The sequence below is a fragment of the Mixophyes fleayi genome, chromosome 1 (genome assembly GCF_038048845.1).
Source record: "Mixophyes fleayi isolate aMixFle1 chromosome 1, aMixFle1.hap1, whole genome shotgun sequence".
Classification (NCBI taxonomy): Eukaryota; Metazoa; Chordata; class Amphibia; order Anura; family Limnodynastidae; genus Mixophyes; species Mixophyes fleayi.
The window spans coordinates 413,373,699-413,392,073 of NC_134402.1; the positions used below are offsets into that span (position 1 = coordinate 413,373,699).

General features: G+C 38.5%; 1 protein-coding gene across 2 annotated transcripts in view; it reads left to right on the forward strand.

The window, feature by feature from the left end:
• SGTB (small glutamine rich tetratricopeptide repeat co-chaperone beta) overlaps positions 1–16,674 on the forward strand; it is a 55,520-nt gene extending 38,846 nt beyond the window's left edge. The window contains exons 5-12 of one of the 2 annotated variants that reach the window (XM_075182771.1): positions 790–889; positions 7,166–7,270; positions 8,197–8,335; positions 9,630–9,692; positions 11,966–12,003; positions 12,642–12,725; positions 13,884–13,967; positions 14,918–16,674. In XM_075182771.1, coding sequence (XP_075038872.1) covers positions 790–889; positions 7,166–7,270; positions 8,197–8,335; positions 9,630–9,692; positions 11,966–12,003; positions 12,642–12,725; positions 13,884–13,967; positions 14,918–15,029 — 725 coding nt within the window. In that variant the 3' untranslated portion in view covers positions 15,030–16,674. The remainder of the gene's footprint in view (positions 1–789; positions 890–7,165; positions 7,271–8,196; positions 8,336–9,629; positions 9,693–11,965; positions 12,004–12,641; positions 12,726–13,883; positions 13,968–14,917) is intronic. The other variant, XM_075182781.1, reaches the window with a different exon arrangement.
• The last annotated feature ends 1,701 nt before the right edge of the window (positions 16,675–18,375 follow it).

Below are 18,375 nucleotides of genomic sequence, written 5' to 3' on the forward strand. Positions count from 1 at the left end.
ACAAAACATTATATGTATATTGGATGACCTAGTCTAAATAGCCCCACTTGTCATTAAAATCCTGGGGCCTGATTCATTAAGGATCTTAAATTAAGAAGTTTCTTATTTAGGTCTCCTGGACAAAACCATGTTACAATGCAAGGGGTGCAAATTAGTTTTCTGTTTTGCACATAAGTTAAATACTGACTGTTTTTTCATGTAGCACACAAATATCAACTTTAAATTTCAGTGTACAAATAGGCTATCAAGTATTTGTGTGCTACATGAAAAAACAGTCAGTATTTAACTTATGTGCAAAACAGAAAACTAATTTGCACCCCTTGCATTGTAACATGGTTTTGTCCAGGAGACCTAAATAAGAAACTTCTTAATTTAAGATCCTTAATGAATCAGGACCCAGATTTTTAAGAGAAACTAGACAGAGGAAATGTAAGTACTGTTGGTGTACAAACTTTTTACCAGCCAGTGTTTGTATTCTAGGTAGACTTTGAGTCTGCTTCATTACAAATGCAGTACACGTATTGGAACTTCCTGAATCTATTACATATATATATATTTATTGAAATCATTAGTAACTCTCTCTATATAATGCAAGATGAATTTTAAATTTTGATGGTCCTTTAAGTTGAGGTAAACGCATTTAAGTTTCAGATGTAAGGACTGAAAAATGTAATAACTAACTTATTGAGCTGATTTTGTTAAATAAAGTGTATGCCCTGAAAATAATACATCACAACATGTAAATATTATTATGAAGGTATTCAAACTAACAAGTACCTTTTATTCCAGGTAATAATTATATGAAGGAGCAGAATTATGATGCTGCAGTGGATTGTTACTCGCAGGCTGTAGAATTGGATCCGAACAATGCTGTGTATTACTGCAACAGGTAGTAGTCTTCCATAGTAGTAGTATTTAAATTATGTTCTCCATTACATAAATAGCTCAGTGTGTGTGTGTAGATATAAATTACATATGCATAGATTTTTAAATTGGAAGATTATTTAACATAACAGAAATACCAAGCCGAATAAGAACAGCCACATATCGGATAATGTACACAAATGGTACATTATCTTATAAGCAATATTATCATTATATAATATTATACAATATTCATATAGTGAATATTGATGGGTCCAACGTGAAAAATGTTGTTATGAGAGGGGCAAGGTTTATGGTTCCTATTTTATACTTTATGTACATACAGGGGCTGGTGGGTATCTGCCCCACGGGTCGGTCCCACAGTGGGTATCTGCCCCAGGGCTGGGTCACAGGGCATTTTTTATCCCTTTAAAGTGTTCCAAATATGCTGCTAAACAGAGTCTTGCTCCTCAGGCTTAAATTTGCCAGCCAACCCCTGGCTACAATAATACTATAAGGTGTTGCTTTGCCTCTCGCTACTGGATGCTGAAACTGATGGCAACCTGTTCGTTGTTTTTTTTTAAATCAATAGATGCACATTCACAGTACTATCCATCGGCATGAGTTCCACTGGTCTTGTTTTGCATTATGTGACTAATTAGGGATACTGGAGCACTTAATAATGCCCAAGCCTACCAGGTATGGCTCTCACTAGGTACTGATTGTTTACTGTTCCAAACCACTGTTTCTGTCCAAGCTTGGTGACAGAGGTGTAGGGATGATTGTGCTTGGTTTGAAAGGAAAAGCTGAAACTGGGGATTGCTATCCCTGCCTAGCATAACTACCCAGGGCTAAGAATGTGGTCATTTTTCTAGTACCAGCGGCATTGGGTGTCTCTCATGCCACGGCAGTACATTAATGTACTCTGCTTCATGGCAATACTGTTCGGCAGCGGTAGAGGAGTCTTACCACTTATCAGGGTAGTGAAGGGTTCTTGTGCACTTGTGTGAGCCGACATGGAAGTCTGGACTTATAATAGTTTCATTTAAAAACAGGTAAGCAGTTGATAAAATGAAATAGCTATTAAAAAATTAAGTTGTGCGGCACAACTAGAGCTTGTCCATAATAAAATGTATTGCATTGAGGTACAGATTAAGCTGAAAGAAATAAAAAAAATATTTGTGTACGACAGCGAGACCCCATGCACATTCTGTGACTGCATTTAAAGAGCCTGGGGGTGCTGGCCGGTCTGTATACTAGTAGGAGCCACCAACCTGCTGTGGCCATGCTCCCTTTGTTGACTATCCAAGGGGGCCCCAAGGTGTTGCTGTCCCGGGGGCCCGGAATTCCTTTTGGCGAATGTGCTGCTTGCTGCTCTCTTACCAAAATGTCTTTATCCAAATATGGATCATTAAAACACAGTATTTTAATATTTTACTTTCCTTCACACAATGCAAGTTAAGACAAGGGACCCTTTAAATGTACACTTCCAAACGGTATATCACTTTGTATAACCAATGCAATTGTTGAATTATACAGTATCAGAAACAGAGAAAGTGTTATCCTGCAGTCAGGGACACCTCAAAGACCAGGTACATTTCTTCCCATAGTCTCAATGAAAAGGGAAATTTATATGTACAAGGACATTCCATAAAAACGCAAAATAAGAGGAAAACATTCTATTTAATTCATTTAGAATTCCTACATTGAAAAGTGAACTATATACCGTATAGACTCTAGTATAAGCCGAGGGGAGGCTTTTGCAGCAGAAAAAATGTGCATAAAATCTCGGCTTATACATGAGTATATACGGTATATTACAAAATGTAGTGTTGATGTATAATTATTAAATGAGTATTTGAAAATGATGTGTTAAATCCTTATCTACATATTGCTTTGTGGTCAATTTTTCTTCATGACTCATGACATTTCATAGCGGAGTCCTTCACCAGCTCTGTGTCCTTCTCTACAACATTACAACTTGCTGAATAGCAGATTGGCTATTCTGGGACATAGGTTTGTTCTCTCCAAATGGTGGGATACAGATTTATATAACTTCTTTTAAAGGCAATGTTCCTATTCCTAGATTATGATTATTTACATTAATATAGCCTCAGGAACTAGTATGTTATATTACAATTAGAGTTATTATTTATTTCGGTTTATTTCTACATATGATTTTACTCTTATACACAGATGAGTCATTCCTATCCAGATGTCGGATTCCTATTCATCAACAATCACATTATTATACAGTATTTCTCAACGTTGTCAAAAATCACTATTCATTTGCTTATCACCAGCAACCAATCCCTTTTCATTAGATAATTTTCCTATAAAATATTAGTGATAATGCTCATTTTATTATTTCTATGAGAAACTAGATATGTATTATATTTTAAAATACACCATGCATACAGTTTAAAGACTACTCGCATGGTGTGTATTTTAAAATATAATACTATAAATCTAGTTTCCCATGGTAATAATAAAAGTAACCTTCTTGGGTTAATCCAACATATTAATGTTACTGTCATCGGTATATGAAATAAGCATTATCACTAATATCTTATAAGAAATGTATCCAATCATAAGCAAATGTCAGTATGCATATATTTATTACTCAAATTGATTATATCAAATTTATTTTAACATTGATCAAGTGATAGAATAATTTTCCATGAGTCACAGGGTGTTTGCTTTACTGATCAATGTTTCTAATATTTGATTCAGTTGTCTAACATAAGTTCCACAGTTATTTTTGTAAATGGTATTGATATCACAACTAGAGATGCTCAGGCTCGGTTCCCCGAGAACCGAACACACCCGAACTTAGCAAATCCGAGTACCGAGCCGAGCTCAGTACTTTTGCATGTTTGCATGCTTTCGGAATTGAAAATGAGGCAAAAACGTCATTGTTATGTCGTCGGATCCCGCGAGTTTTGGATTATAGAAGTATCGCCCTCCACAGTGATCTAGCACCATTTCACAGAGGGACACAGAAGGGGTAGCACAGTCTGTAGAGCAGTTGGGCAGCGTTGTAGGTAGAATAGAAAGAGGAGGGGGTAGCAGTGTTCTTCAAAGTCCACAGTGACATTCATGAATGCTCCATTGCTAATTGTCATTTCTTAAATAGAATTAATAGGTCTGGCAGGCTTGGTCTTCTAAAGCTGCTAAGTCCCATAATGTACAGTTTTATATAGGTAACACACAAAGAGGAGAACTCCATTGCTGCATTGCTAATTGTCATTGCTGAAATACAAATACTAAGGCTGGCAGGCTTGGTCTTCTGAATTTGCTGTCAAATTGTACGGTGTTATATAAGTTATACACGAAGAAGAGAGCTCCATTGCTAATTGTCATTGCTGAAATACAAATACTAGGGCTGGCAGGCTTGGTGTAAATCTGCAGTAACATTGTACTGTGTTATCAAAATGGATTCACAGCAGTACACAGAAGACCAAACCTTTATTGAGACCGACACAAATATAGGGAAGGGTGCATAAATTAAGGCAAGTCATTCAACAAAACTTCAAACAGTGATAGGGGAATGGGTTGCAGGGGGTGAGGAAGGGGGAGACACAGGCCCAAGGTTTTATTGAATAAACAGACACATAGGGGGAGAAGAGGGAGATGGAAAATGAATCCTCTTCCTCTTCCTCAGGACTGTCAATGGTGTTGTAGTCTCTTAGCAGGCTGTGGATCAGCCTGCGACAGTCCTGAATGGTCATCTACTCCCTTTTCAAGATGAAGCGATTCTTGGCAAGCCAAAAAGCATCCTTAAAGCAATTCATAAGGCGTCGGGCTTCCTGGATTGCCCCTATGGTGTGGGTCCCAGGAAATAATCCATAAAATACCGAATTGTATGAAAGGCAAGTTCTGTACACACTGTCCTTAAGTTCATATGCCACACTGCAACAGTGCCTGTGCAGTGGGGCAGTCCCAAAAAATACGCTGTGCTGTTTCCCTTCTGGTGATGCAGAAGGGGCAGTGGACATATCGGCACAGGTTCCGGGAGTGCATGAATGTCCTGAGAGGCAGACCCCCCTAGATAGCCAACTATGCAATGTCCTTGTGTCTATTAGCCTCTTAGAGGCCACATTCTCCCACACGTGTTTTGTTGTTGCAGCAGGGAGCCCTGGAACAGACTCTATAATGTATTTAACTCTGATGAGCTTGTGGACAGTTTTTGGCTTCCACAAGTCTGGTTTAAGTCCCTCCAGATGGTGCTCTCTCACAAATTGTCCAACATCCAGGTAAAACCAAGGTGTAATCCAGTTGTAAGGGAAGGAGCTGTCCCACTTGTCCCAACCAAGGGTCCTCCAAAGAGGCAGGAGGAAAAAGCGAGACATGGACTTCCCAGCAGAGCAAATGTTCTTTTCAATAAGAGTTCTGTGGATGCAGTTACAGACAAAGAAGGCGCGCAGCATGGTGGGTATATCTGGGATCCCTTTCCCACCTTTGAGGGTCTCCTTGTACATGACCAACTGCTTCACTCTGTTCATGTATTCGCTGTAGAATTACCACTGTTATCCAAGGAACGGTGGAGCGATCAAATGAACCATAACTGATTTCATGATCCAAGGACAATTCCATCTTGCACCACTTTTCTTTTCTGCCACTGCTGTGTGCCAATGTTTCCTAGATGTGCTAGGAACTGCTGTGTGTTTCAGTCATTGCTCTGTTGCTTAGCATCCAGCCAGGTCGCTGCAGTATTTGTCCAAAAGTGTATGAAAATAATATTGTGACCTGTGAGGGGGTCAAAATTGACTGCAAATGACTTGAAGTTGGTGTTATTGAGGTTAATAATAATGTAGGAACAAAAAAGCAAAAATTTATGTGATTTTAGCAATTTTTATAAAAAATGCAGAGCCAAAACCAAAACCAAAACACACGAGGGCAGTTTTGCCAAAACCAAAACCAGAACACGGGGGTCAGTGAACATCTCGAATCACAACTAGATATGCAAGCTGTATATTCAGCAGCTGTTTCTTACTCCTATCTCAACATGCAATTCCATTCCCTATAGAAATCAGCTATTATCCAGTGCCATACTGTTGTTATTGGTGTTAAAGGATAAGCAAACCCAACAGTGAAAATGTAGTTTTGTTTGAAACGTCCTAAGAAAACTCCAGCAAAACTATGGACAACCCACCACAAGTTGGAGCTTGCAAGCGTGAATCCACCGCTGCAGGCACGCATAAGATGTCTGGATAGTCTCAGTGCTTACATCCAAGCCCTTTTGCGACTTTGGTTTAATTTTTGTCTGGAATTATCTATTAATGTTCCCTTCTCCAAAAAGGCAAGAAACGGTCATTATGCATGTACTAGAACATCCCACACTCCACTATTTCTTCAACCCATATCTGTGAATAATAACAACCTTAACCACAAAACCACAATTAACAGCCAAGACCAAGGTTCTGTTCTGTCCAGGGCCCTATCTGTGTGGAGTTTGTATGCTCCCCCCGGGTTTGTGTGGGTTTCCTACCACACCCCAAAAACATAATGGTGGGTTAATGTGCATGTGTGTTAAAGAATATAGACTGTAAACTCCAAGGACCAGTGTGAATGAATAAACATACTCTGCAAAGAATGCATAATATGTTGGCGCTATATAAATAAAGGTTATAAATAACATACTATGTAATTGGCATACTTCTATCAAACCCCTTCCATATATTAGTGTGCAGCCATTTGATCATCTGTCACATGAAGTTGAATTCATTTATTCTAGCCTTGCTGGCATCCTTATCCTTCTGGATGTGTATAAGGATTGGATTATGTCTACATATGGAGTGACCATATCTGCAAGCACAAATTAAACAAGTTCATATGAAAAGTAGATAAAGTCTCAAAATTAATAAAACTACATGAAAATTGTATAGAATGACCTGATAAAGTTTCCCCAGACATTTACTCATCTGGGATGACTGATTGCTATATAATCCCCATATCTAAATTGGCTACGTGTCCTTGCATTATGACCACCCTACTGCTGCAGCCTTCAACCTTCCATATTGAGTGACTGTAGTTGGTTTGCTTTATGATCTGTAATGAGGTTTAAAATAGACAGCTTATCTATGCCTGCCTCCAATGAAATGTATTTCTAATCTACTGTAATTTATTATTAGCAATGACAACTTTTTTTTTTTTCTGTACATGTTTTTGTCTTACTTTAATAAACTCTGCTTGGTATAGAAACACAGATTTAGAGGTTTTTTTTAATGTTGTACTCTGGTTTGCTAATCTGTTAACTGAAATAAGTGTTCAATTGATAATATTATTTCTTTATTTCCAGGGCTGCTGCACATAGTCAGTTAGGCCACCATAGCGACGCAATAACAGACTGCGAGAAAGCAATATCTATTGATGCAAAATACAGCAAAGCATATGGGAGAATGGGGTAAGAGGTCACTCAGCATATCTTGTGTTTCAGCCTGCATTACCTTGTAGTGTGTTGACCATGTCCTGTACCAGTTCTTGCTCATTCTTTAAATACTCTGCATTCTGAATGTCACATTTTTGGCATTCCATTTGAACAAGTCCATATCTTAACAGAACTATAATAAGAAAGTGGCATATTTGTGAGAACATGTCACAACTCATTCATATATTATGTAAAATATGTAATACGTGTTTACAACAGCATTCATAAGGTACATTTAATAGCTAAAATTGGACAAATAGGCATTAAAAGTCCTCACTACTTTATTGTATCACTCTTATTATCAATAAATGATCCTGTATCTATCATGATGCCATTCAGTGACATATACCAGCCAGTGAAGACATCCATTATGCAAAGTTATTGCTTTACTTTGGATTTTGTACCATTTACTACACAGCATTAATGATCATTTGGTCCATTGCAGAGCAATATAGCAAACTACAAATCTATATCCTGCCTATTTTTAAGAAGAAAAACATTCAGAGGTTATTCACATTTTGTTTTCAGCTACAAAGTAGTTATTTGTTGCAAGGTCCTAACAAATCCTGTAATAAGAATAGCTACAAATGACTGATTCATCAAAAAACATCATTCTGTGAAATATATTGCATGTGTAGAGAAACTAATTTGGAAGATCAAATAATAATGTCTATCATATTCCTGAATATATCCTATTTTATTGTATAGTTCTCCAAAGGCAGAGGCTAAATGCTATATTGCACCAAAAACCTGTATATTTTTATTTTGATCCAGCAATGTAATATTAAATACAGTATCTATTTGTAAAGTAGAATGTGACAGTGTCACATAGTGGCCATATTCTAGAATTGCTAAAGGTGTGCATCAACTGTGTTGGCATATTGGTGGTTATTTCTCTACAGGCGAGCCCTGGCAGCGTTGAATAAATACAAAGAAGCAATCGGCAACTACCAGAAAGCCTTGGATCTAGATCCTGAAAATGAGTCCTACAAGTCTTATTTAAAGATGGCAGAACAGAAAGCCAGACAAGTACCCAGCCCTGTAAGTCGGTCTTCCCCCTTGTTTATAAAATGTATGTCAATAAGCTATTTTGCTGGAGACTATCTGCATATAAATAACAAAAAAATTTACAACCTAAAGCACTCCAAGAGGTGGCTGCCTAAGGTGTATACCTGTTATGTCACCTGCAGACATAGAATCATAGCAAAGAATGGATAAACAACTTTCGGTGCTACCTGCTATATACCAATAACAATATATATATACCGGACTAACATCACACAAGTCAAAAGAATGGTATACAAGTCCAAAAAATAATAAATAGATTCCCTATCGGATCCACACATTGATGAATAAACTTCTTTTATAATGCCGATATCGTTCAAGAAGTACTCGCATTCATGAAATTGATGCACATGGAAAATAATACTGATATACAATAATACTCCAATTGCCAGGTAATGGCTGCCTACCAGATTTTGGCCGATGGTAATGACTCACAGCAAGGTTCTTTTCCAGTGGACCCACTGGAAGTGGTAGGACTTATCTTAATGAAGTTCCTATCACATCCAGTGGTAGGAACATCTTTAGGCAGGTAGCGCCTAAAGATGTTTATCCATTCTTTGCTAGGACAGCATTTGTATGTTTGCATTGTTTACTATGGATTGGAACTGCCATACCACAATTTATAATGAAATATTGCCCCTGGTGACGAAGTTTCCATAGTAGAAAATATGGAATACTTGTATGTTTCTCAGATATGGCACTATGCTTATTTCATCCAGAAAGCATACCTGCACCTAGATATAGCTTCCAAAACTGATGCTAAACTGCTGTAAATAATGTCTGTATTAACTGCATGTTCTAATGTCACCACTGCAACGTAAACGTCTGTAAGGAATAATGCAGCCCTTACTGTAAATTTATTATGAATAGTATAAATCACTTGATATCCTGCAGGTTCATGCCTATATTTGGTCAAAGAATTCCTCAGTGACTCATAATATTCTTATGATTTACATATAGAACTCTCTTGTTTGATGTTTATAAAGTGATCATTCGGAAGATGTCTCTATCTACACATCAGACTTTCTGTCATTAATTACAAATATGCTTATGAGAGAACAATAGCATCCACTCTGCTGCATAGAAGCTGTAAATACAATGCCAAACATCTTTAGTTGTATCCTAGTAGGATGTATACTTATATATGTGTGTTTGTGTACGTACGTGTGTATGTGTGTGTGTGTATATATGTATATATGTATGTATATATCATATATATCTGTGTTTTTAGCTCCCTTTTTATAATCCGCTTTTGTTTTTCTCTTTGTAGACGAGTGCAGGATGGGGATTTGATATGGCCAGTCTGATGAATAACCCAGCCTATGTGAGCATGGTGAGTGATTCCTGTACCTTAAGTTTATATTCTTACACAGACCATCATGACAATCCGGATGTGTGTACTCATGCTGCCTATATAAATAAACGATAACAATAATAGGTCCTTTTAATGATTCTAATTTGAAACATTGATTCATCATTCATTCATACTTCCCAAGCATCATGGTAATGCCGGAGTTTCCTCCATAGACCACCATAACCAGGAAATCATTGGCTTACTTGCCACCCAATCTGCATGAGAACATTGGTAATGCTGTAATGATGGCTATGTGGCATGTAGTCATAAGGGGTGGAATGGTACTGGAAACCCCACTTTTGGGGGTGGAAGAGTGGAAAAACTTGTATAGGGGCCTGGAGATGCCACTGTAGTCTCCTGGCCTCCTCACTCTGAAAAAAGATCAGAGAGTGTGGCACATTGGGCAACTGCGCTTGGGTTGCTCAGAAGAGGACATCAGTGGAGCGGTGGCCATGGGGAGTGCTGCAAGAGCCTTGGGTGGTGGTGGGGATCTTGTTTGTTGGTGGGTGGGAGGTGGATCCGTCATTTCACCGTAGCGGACTCACTCCCTGCATCCACAGTTGTTCTGCCACTGTCCATTCTTGTAGTAAATTGAACTAAACTTCCTAAAATAAACCATTTTACGCAGCACTAGATTATACTACGGAAGGATGAATCAACTTGATTTACTGTTTGTTATAACTATCCAGTCATTTTATGTAGGCACAATTATCATATGGTTCATATAAATTGTGCTGGAAGAGCACGGGGTTATAAGGATAAAATTGACAGGTTAATATTGAATGGTCGCAGGCAATCAGAATAGTAGTTATCAGATTACAGGAGATAGCCCTGTCCATTTGCTTATCATCCATTATGGGGACCTGACTAAATAGTATTGCTTCATATATGAGTACACGGCTAGATGGAATACTGTGAAATAAGGATGGATGCACAGAGTCTATATTTTAGGAGCTAGCAAAATACATAGATTATCATAAGAAATTCTGTTAGGTTATTTGGCTTCTGACAAGTTAGTCCTACAGTATGTCTGTGGTAGGGAACATAGATTGTAGATTCCACTGGGGCAGGGATGTGAATGATCAAGTATTCTCTGTAAAGCGCTGCAGAATATGTATGTGATATATAAATATATCCCCTTCCCCTACAGAATCCTTTTCAAACTCCTCACCACCACTTACAAGGCTCTCTCCAACTCTCCTGCCCCTTATATCTCTAACCTACCCTCCATTCACACTTCTGCCCGCTCCCTGCGCTCGGCCAACGACCGCCGCCTCTCCTCCACTCTTATCACCTCTTCCCACTCCAGAATCCAAGACTTTTCCCGTGCAGCCCCCCTTCTATGGAACGACCCCCCCCTCGTTCCATCTGTCTCTCTCCTACTCTGTGCTCCTTCAAACGTGCACTCAAAACTCACCTCTTCCTCAAAGTCTACCAACCATATACTTAACCCCCATCTCCTCCCTTTTGCTCGTCCTCCCTTCTCTCCTCTTGCCTCAACTGGCTCCTCTTGTGCCTGGTCTGTTTACCCTCTCTTAGGATGTAAGCTCATATGAGCAGGGCCCCCTCGCCTCCTGTCTCCATACCTGTTCTTCCGCTCCGTCTTTACTGCATATGACTAGCCGGAGTTTCTGAAGTATTGGTACTTTTTGTTCATTGTTCTGTATGGTTTCGCCCTGTATAGTCTACTGTTAGTACTGTGTGCGGCGCTGCGGATACCTTGTGGCGACTAACAAATAAGTGATGATAATAATAATAACTATTAATAATAACATTAATAACTAAAAAAATAATTTGCATATTTAGAGGAAGTAGGAGGCCTAAATGACACAATAGTGTTTGCTCTCTTGAAAGCATTAAATTGCACTACAATGTGATATTTTCAGCTCCACCTGATAAGAACAGCTTGTTTAGCGAGTACAGGTCTTCCATCACCTCTACCCCCAAATGCACAAAGCAAGAGTGTGAAATTAATCGGGAGTCACAGCCTGCAGGTAGCATTGAACAGCTGGGTCACATTACTTCTTGTACAGTGTGGTAAGTGACACTGGAATGAAGGGTGTGTACAATGCCATGTGCTACAGCTGTGCTGCCCTCTTCCTGTATTGACAAAACTGGTAGTTCAGGCTTTTATCTTTATGACCCGTTAAATTACAATTATATTATGTTTGGTTATAGTGATTTTTTTTTGGTTATTGTCCTTACTGATGGCTGAACCTATAACGTTCTTTTATTTTTCATATCTCTCCTAGGCAGCCAGCTTAATGCAGGATCCACAAGTACAACAGCTGTGAGTTACCCACCTTCTCATTATTTTACATGGTTGTTAGAGGAGCTTAAATCACTATTTTTAACATGTTTTGATTTCATTAAATCACGTTTTCTTTCCTATAGAGGAGTGCTTCTTGTGATGAAGTTTTGCATCTTGTATTAATCACCGTTTACTAATTGTATATTGTTTGCCAATCATTGAGTGTTCTAAATAAAGAAATTTAAGAATGATATATCAACAGATAACTTGTGTCCTGTGAGGGATCTGGCTGAGATACTATGTGGATGCTCTATGATCAGAAAATAGCTGAGGTGCCCATCCATGCTGGGATATTGCAATGTATATTGGGTAATTGGGGTGTAAGGACCAAAGATGACAGCAATCGCCTGTAATAATCCTGTCGGAATTGAGATCATTATTATCGGGCATGGTGGAAAATGCGGTTGAAAGATAATAGCTATTAGCATCTACCAGCCTGGGTGCGCAGTAATCTTCCGACCGCTAGAAGGGTTCTGGGTGGTCGTCCCAATGACTATGTCTCGTCCAAATTATCAAAACTAAGAGTCCTATTCAGAGGGGTTGAGTGTCAGAATTGATCCGTGTACATCAAGTTTGAATGTGACTCCCTTTTTTTTATTTTTTATTTTTTTTTTTAGCACACACATGATCCCTGGATATGTGAATATATGCTGGAATAACTACTGTGCATCAAGGTGTAGACAGAGCCCAAGTACTACAATGTAATACAGAATTAGCTTCAAATATTTAGTTAAAGCATAAATCTACTAGCTACACCTGAATTCATTGCTTACATCATGCAAATAAATGTCAGAATGGCTCCCTCTAGTGACACTAGTCTGAACTCTTATTGTATAATTTTTGTTCAGTAGGAATCCAGATTATTCTCAACTACTTTTGTTTTTCTCCTGATTTTTAGGTTTTGAACCTTCCAGATTTGCTGCTGTAATTCAAGTTGAAACTAGTAGATAATAATTAGATTGACACAATGTCATTGCTGCTGTGGGTACATTACAGATATACCCATGTATAGATAGTACACATGCTGGAACAGACTGTTTAACACAGTAAACCACTATGGTCAATTTTAAATTGCTATGTGCGTTTTGTTTCCTTACTTCTTATTTTGGGTAATTTCAGCCTGAAAAATGTAAAATGGGGATGTGACTGTGTCTAACAAAAAAAATATATTAAGGCTCCATTGTCCAGTGCTGTATAAACTAGTCAGAGGGCTGGATACTGAAATAAAGACTATAAATATTGTTTCCACTGCAGTAGATGCACTACGGCTGGGTACACACTACAGTGTTTTCAGCTGATTATCGGGCCAATCAAACGATAAACGACCGTTTGGCCTGATATCCCATTAGTGTGTAGGCTGCAACGATGAACGATTATCACTCCAAAACACATTGTATTTGATTCATTTGATTTTTAAACTGGGCTTAAAATCTTGTTCAATGATAGAACAATGTCATTCCAATCCTGCAGTGTGTAAGCACTCATGACCGGCAGTGTCCATAGATCTCTATGGAGTGTGCAGAGTCACAATCTTTTCAGCCGATGGTTATGACAGATGAAGAGCACAGAGCTGAAGGTAAACCGTGTATAGTGTGTACACATGAATGGACATGCTGATCGGGACTTTTTATCCCTTTTTTTTTTAGTCGTTGCTAAAATCGTTAAGGCTATTGCATTGGGAGAAATTTTGTATAGTGTGTACCCGGTCTTAGATGAGCAGCTTTCTCTGACTTTCTTCTTACTTATCACACTTGTGATAAGTGGTAGATTTATCTACTTTAAATGTAGTGATGGTCTGTACTAAAATGATTGGGTTATGTGCAATTATTTCTAGTAAGTATTGCTGTACTGTCTTGCAGAATGTCTGGTATGATGTCAAATGCTGGAGGGGGTCCAGCTGCAGGTGTTGGGGGGCTAACAGATCTTTCCAGTCTCATACAAGCGTAAGTATTTATATAAATCTATCAATGCTGCCTAAAGTGGGATATTGAGACTTTTCAAGGCCTACACTCGCTATATTTTGGTATTCTTATATTGAAGAAATAGCTAATTTTAAATATTTTGTTAATTTATTTTTCATTGTATATTGCACCTAAATAAAAAGATATTTGTTCCCGTATGCTACAAAAAGACAGCCCTATCTGTCCTGAAAAATACAACTAATCTCTCTTAAATCTGCAATTTGCATTTTAATTTCTTTGATGAATTGTGTGTATAATAGATTAACATGAATCCTAAAACTTTTTTTTTTTTATATTTGTTAGAATTAAAAAATATTTTTTTTTTATATTTTCTGGAGAACTGATTCATCACACAATTGGTCTAAAAACATTAAGGCAAATTCTCTGAGAGCCACAAAAGATCAAGTGGAAGCCATATAATACACCAAATGAATATATATTCTAGTATCTAACTTCTTATAACCATTATATTCACTTTTTATATGTTAAATTCATAGTTGTATGGCTTATTCACACCTCTCCGCTATTAATGCACTTTTCAGCCATTAATAATAAATGCCCGAAAAGCGCATTAAAATAGGATAAATGGTTTCTAATGTGCTTGTCCCCACTATTGCATTCTACAATGTTTACATCTCATTTACAATGTTCAGAATGTGGCACACCTTATGTCTCACACATTAATGCAGTCAGTACAATAGGTTCCTCTGCGACCTTGTGGGAACGAGCCCTCAGTGACTGGATTCCTAATTTGGAATATGCTTCATTGTCTTCAGCCTTGGCTGACATCATTGTTTACTTTCAAAAGCTGTAAGATGGTCTTTTCTCACAACACACTGAGTTCTGTAATGGTTTGCAGGCTGCCTAGAGCTCTTTCACAGTAAATAATTCATGCTGATTATTAATAATTAGGGTGTATTTTCTCTTGGCAGGGGACAGCAGTTTGCACAACAGATCCAGCAGCAAAATCCTGAGTTAATACAACAACTGCGAAATCACGTGAGGAGCAGATCATTCAGCGGAACCACAGAGGAGCACTCATGACACTCGGCAGGCATGGACTGACTATGTCTTTATTTACATCTACTGGCAACTAAGCATCATATCCTAGACAGACTATATTTGAGTAAAGAGGCATAATTATGTGGGGTGCACTGTTCATAGGGTTATTTGAGTGTAGCCACTGAATGTTGGTTATTCTCCGTTTCAGCGGGACAGTCCGATACCTTGAACACTAACCAATCACTGCGCATGTGTTAACAGAAGAGTTAATGGATCTGGGTTCTCATCAGACTGCATTCCTCCAATATGCTCCATTGTCACATACATGTAACCAAGTCAGAGCACGGGAACATGTAGTACATGGTATGATGAGGTCTATGTGTAGGACAGAACTCAACCTGCATTCTATCTTCATTTTAATGTATCACTCGAAGGAGAATTGTAATATGTTACAGTTATTTGGAGGAGTTGTAGATTTTGAACTGACTAAAGAAGAAAAACTGAGTAATTAGTCTGTGTCCCTGGATTCTTAATGACGACCGTCAAAGCAGAATACTAGCAGTTCTATATAAATTACTAGTTATGCATCATCCTATCCTTTATCATAACTAAGCCACACAAGTCAATATACTCAGCATTTGCTGAAACTTTTCTTGACGGTTACTGTTATTAAGTGTTCAGAGCCTGTAAACATTAAGAATGTTGTGATACACCCAGCTTTATCTAACAATATAATCTAGCTGTCATGTTTTACTGCAGTTGCTCAACTTTCTTCTTGTATTGTTCCTTTTATCTACACACCGTGAGGGCAGCCGTATTTTAAACTAATTATTCATGACTATACTTAGGATTTTGTGCCTCATTCCTCCGTAAACGGACAGGCCGCCTTCTCTTGAATATTGGTCCACACAATGGCTGTCAAGTACGCTTTAAGGTTGCACTACAATTTAGTAAAAAGAAAAAAAATGTTCTTAAGGTGCTCTACACCCTAGTCAGACTTCCGCTGGCTGCTGTGTGCAGCATTAATTCCTGGGATTCCTCTTACAGCCCCAGCAGAGTGTGAGCAGGAGAATAGATTAGTCCTATTGCTCACCCACCCACCAACACCCCTCCGCTGACATTTAAATTTGGTGATCGGAATTGATTTCCCGGGCCTGCATTACAAAACCGGCAGAACAGTGGGAAAAACCGTTTGCACGTTGCAGCACCCAGAGCTCCGGGTAGAGGGCACCTCAGTAATATCTTTTCCTAGGTGGTGGACCTGCTTTAGGAACATCTAACACACCATGTTTTAAGGAAATACATGCGGATTTGCGACTGTCTATAAATACATAATTAAGGAAATAATTTGAGAAATCCATAAACATGGCCTTTTTGGGATACTGGGTGAGATATTTATTAGACCGTGTTGGTCAAGCAACATGGTAGATTTTCAGGCAGAGTATGCAAATGAAACAGAATAAGTGCTCACTTATTGAACACACCTAGAAATTCACCACATCTATCTTTTAGTGATTGATTAATGTATTCATTAAATTACAGCCAGTGAGCATTTAGCACAGTGATGAGCCTTAAGCTGTGGCCCCAACTCCTTCTTGCTTTGTCATATTTGTTATTCTAGCTTGTAACACTTGTTTCAGTTGCCAGCTGATGTAATTACAGAGAGCCATCTCTTTTTTTGATTAAATGTATTGTTTTAACTTATTACTGAGATTAAGGGAATGTGCGGCCCTTTTGAAGGTTAGAGGGCCACACCATGAGGCCCCTGATGTGTATCAGATTACCCATCACTAATTTAGCAAAAAACACCCAAGAAGTGAAATGTCCATATTCCAGCTCATGTGCAGTAGTGTAGAGAATCAATTAGACATTTTTTGTTCTGCTAAAATATCACAGAATCACCTCAATGACTTTGTACAATCCACATAGGGTTTCTTGGCTCTCACAAAATCCATAGTGTCCCTTGCTTCTCCTTGCTCTGACTGTGAATCTGGAAAGAATGAAGTCCTGATTGATGTAAAGTAGGCAGAAATTGTTGCATTGGTCCAATGACAAATTTATGTTTGAAGATAGACCAATGCTTGTTGCTTCAAGACTCTTCTTGTTGAGGAACTAAATTTTGTTATATTGACAATAAAGGTCTATACGTTACCACAACCAAAAATAACAAGATATATAAATTTGGGGAATAACTTTAATTTGACAGTTTTTATGTCTTTAGCAAATTGGTTTATTAGATTTTGAGAGGCTCACTGCACTTCAGTATATTATTTAGTATTTAAATGCAGGCTTTTGTCCAGAAATGACTAATACATGTAGAATATGATGTTGCTGTGGTTGGATAATGATTGCCCACTTTTGCATGGTGAAAGAATTTCCTCCAGACTCTTTAATATAAAGTAGATTGTGTTCTTCCCTTTTAGTTATGTATCCATGACAGAAAAAGAGGTTACTAGGTTCAGCAATAGACCTTTTCTCTATTTGCTCCAAGCATATTCTACCCATTATAGACCAAGTACGTGAAAATTACCTGCATGACCATTACAGGAAAATACAAATGCCTCCCATTTCTCCTGCTGAATCTTCAGCTGAATTTTGTGATAAAGTGGACTTGGTGGAAAGGCATATACACAAGGCTATAGGTCGAAGCATCTTCCCCTGTGGAAGCCTTTGATTGTTTAAGGTCTATTTCTTGGGATTTGCAAGGTTTCATCATGGAACCCGAGTTGCAACTGTTTTAATTACATTTGTTATTTTACGAGACACCTCGATAGATCTGCCTGGCACATATTTTGCTATCAGTTGTAGTTGATATTTCTTTAATAGAGCCATGCCTATCTTGTCTATTTCAATATGTTATGGTAGAGAGGGAGGAAAAGAGAAATACACTGTGCTGGGATTTGGCTGGGTGAGAGGACTTCCTCACCTGTCACCAAAGACTAGAAGGGGGTGTCAGAGTTGCTAGAATGAGGCAGGGGAAGGGTACCCTTGTCTTGTACACAGGTGAGTGCACCACCGAGAATGGCTCTCACTGGACTACACTAGTGGTCCACCATGTCACGTCTTTGGTCCTGGCCAACTTGTTGTTTCTCATCTTCGCTTGTGGATTCTTCCAACACGCAAGTTTCCAAAGCCGTCTTGCGGTGAACTTCCATTGGAGTTGCTGACTGCTGCCTGTGAACAGATTCTGCCCTCCCACCTAGTTTGTCCCTATCCTACCTCGTGACCCTCCTTGAAACTGAAACTGTATGGGTATGAACCCTACCACCTAATTAAAAAATAAAGCAAACAGGAGATGCACAAAATACAATACAAATTACCATACAATGGGACCAACCTTAACATGTAGATTGGGGACAGCCTCCACTTGTGAAGCTTGAGACTGGCA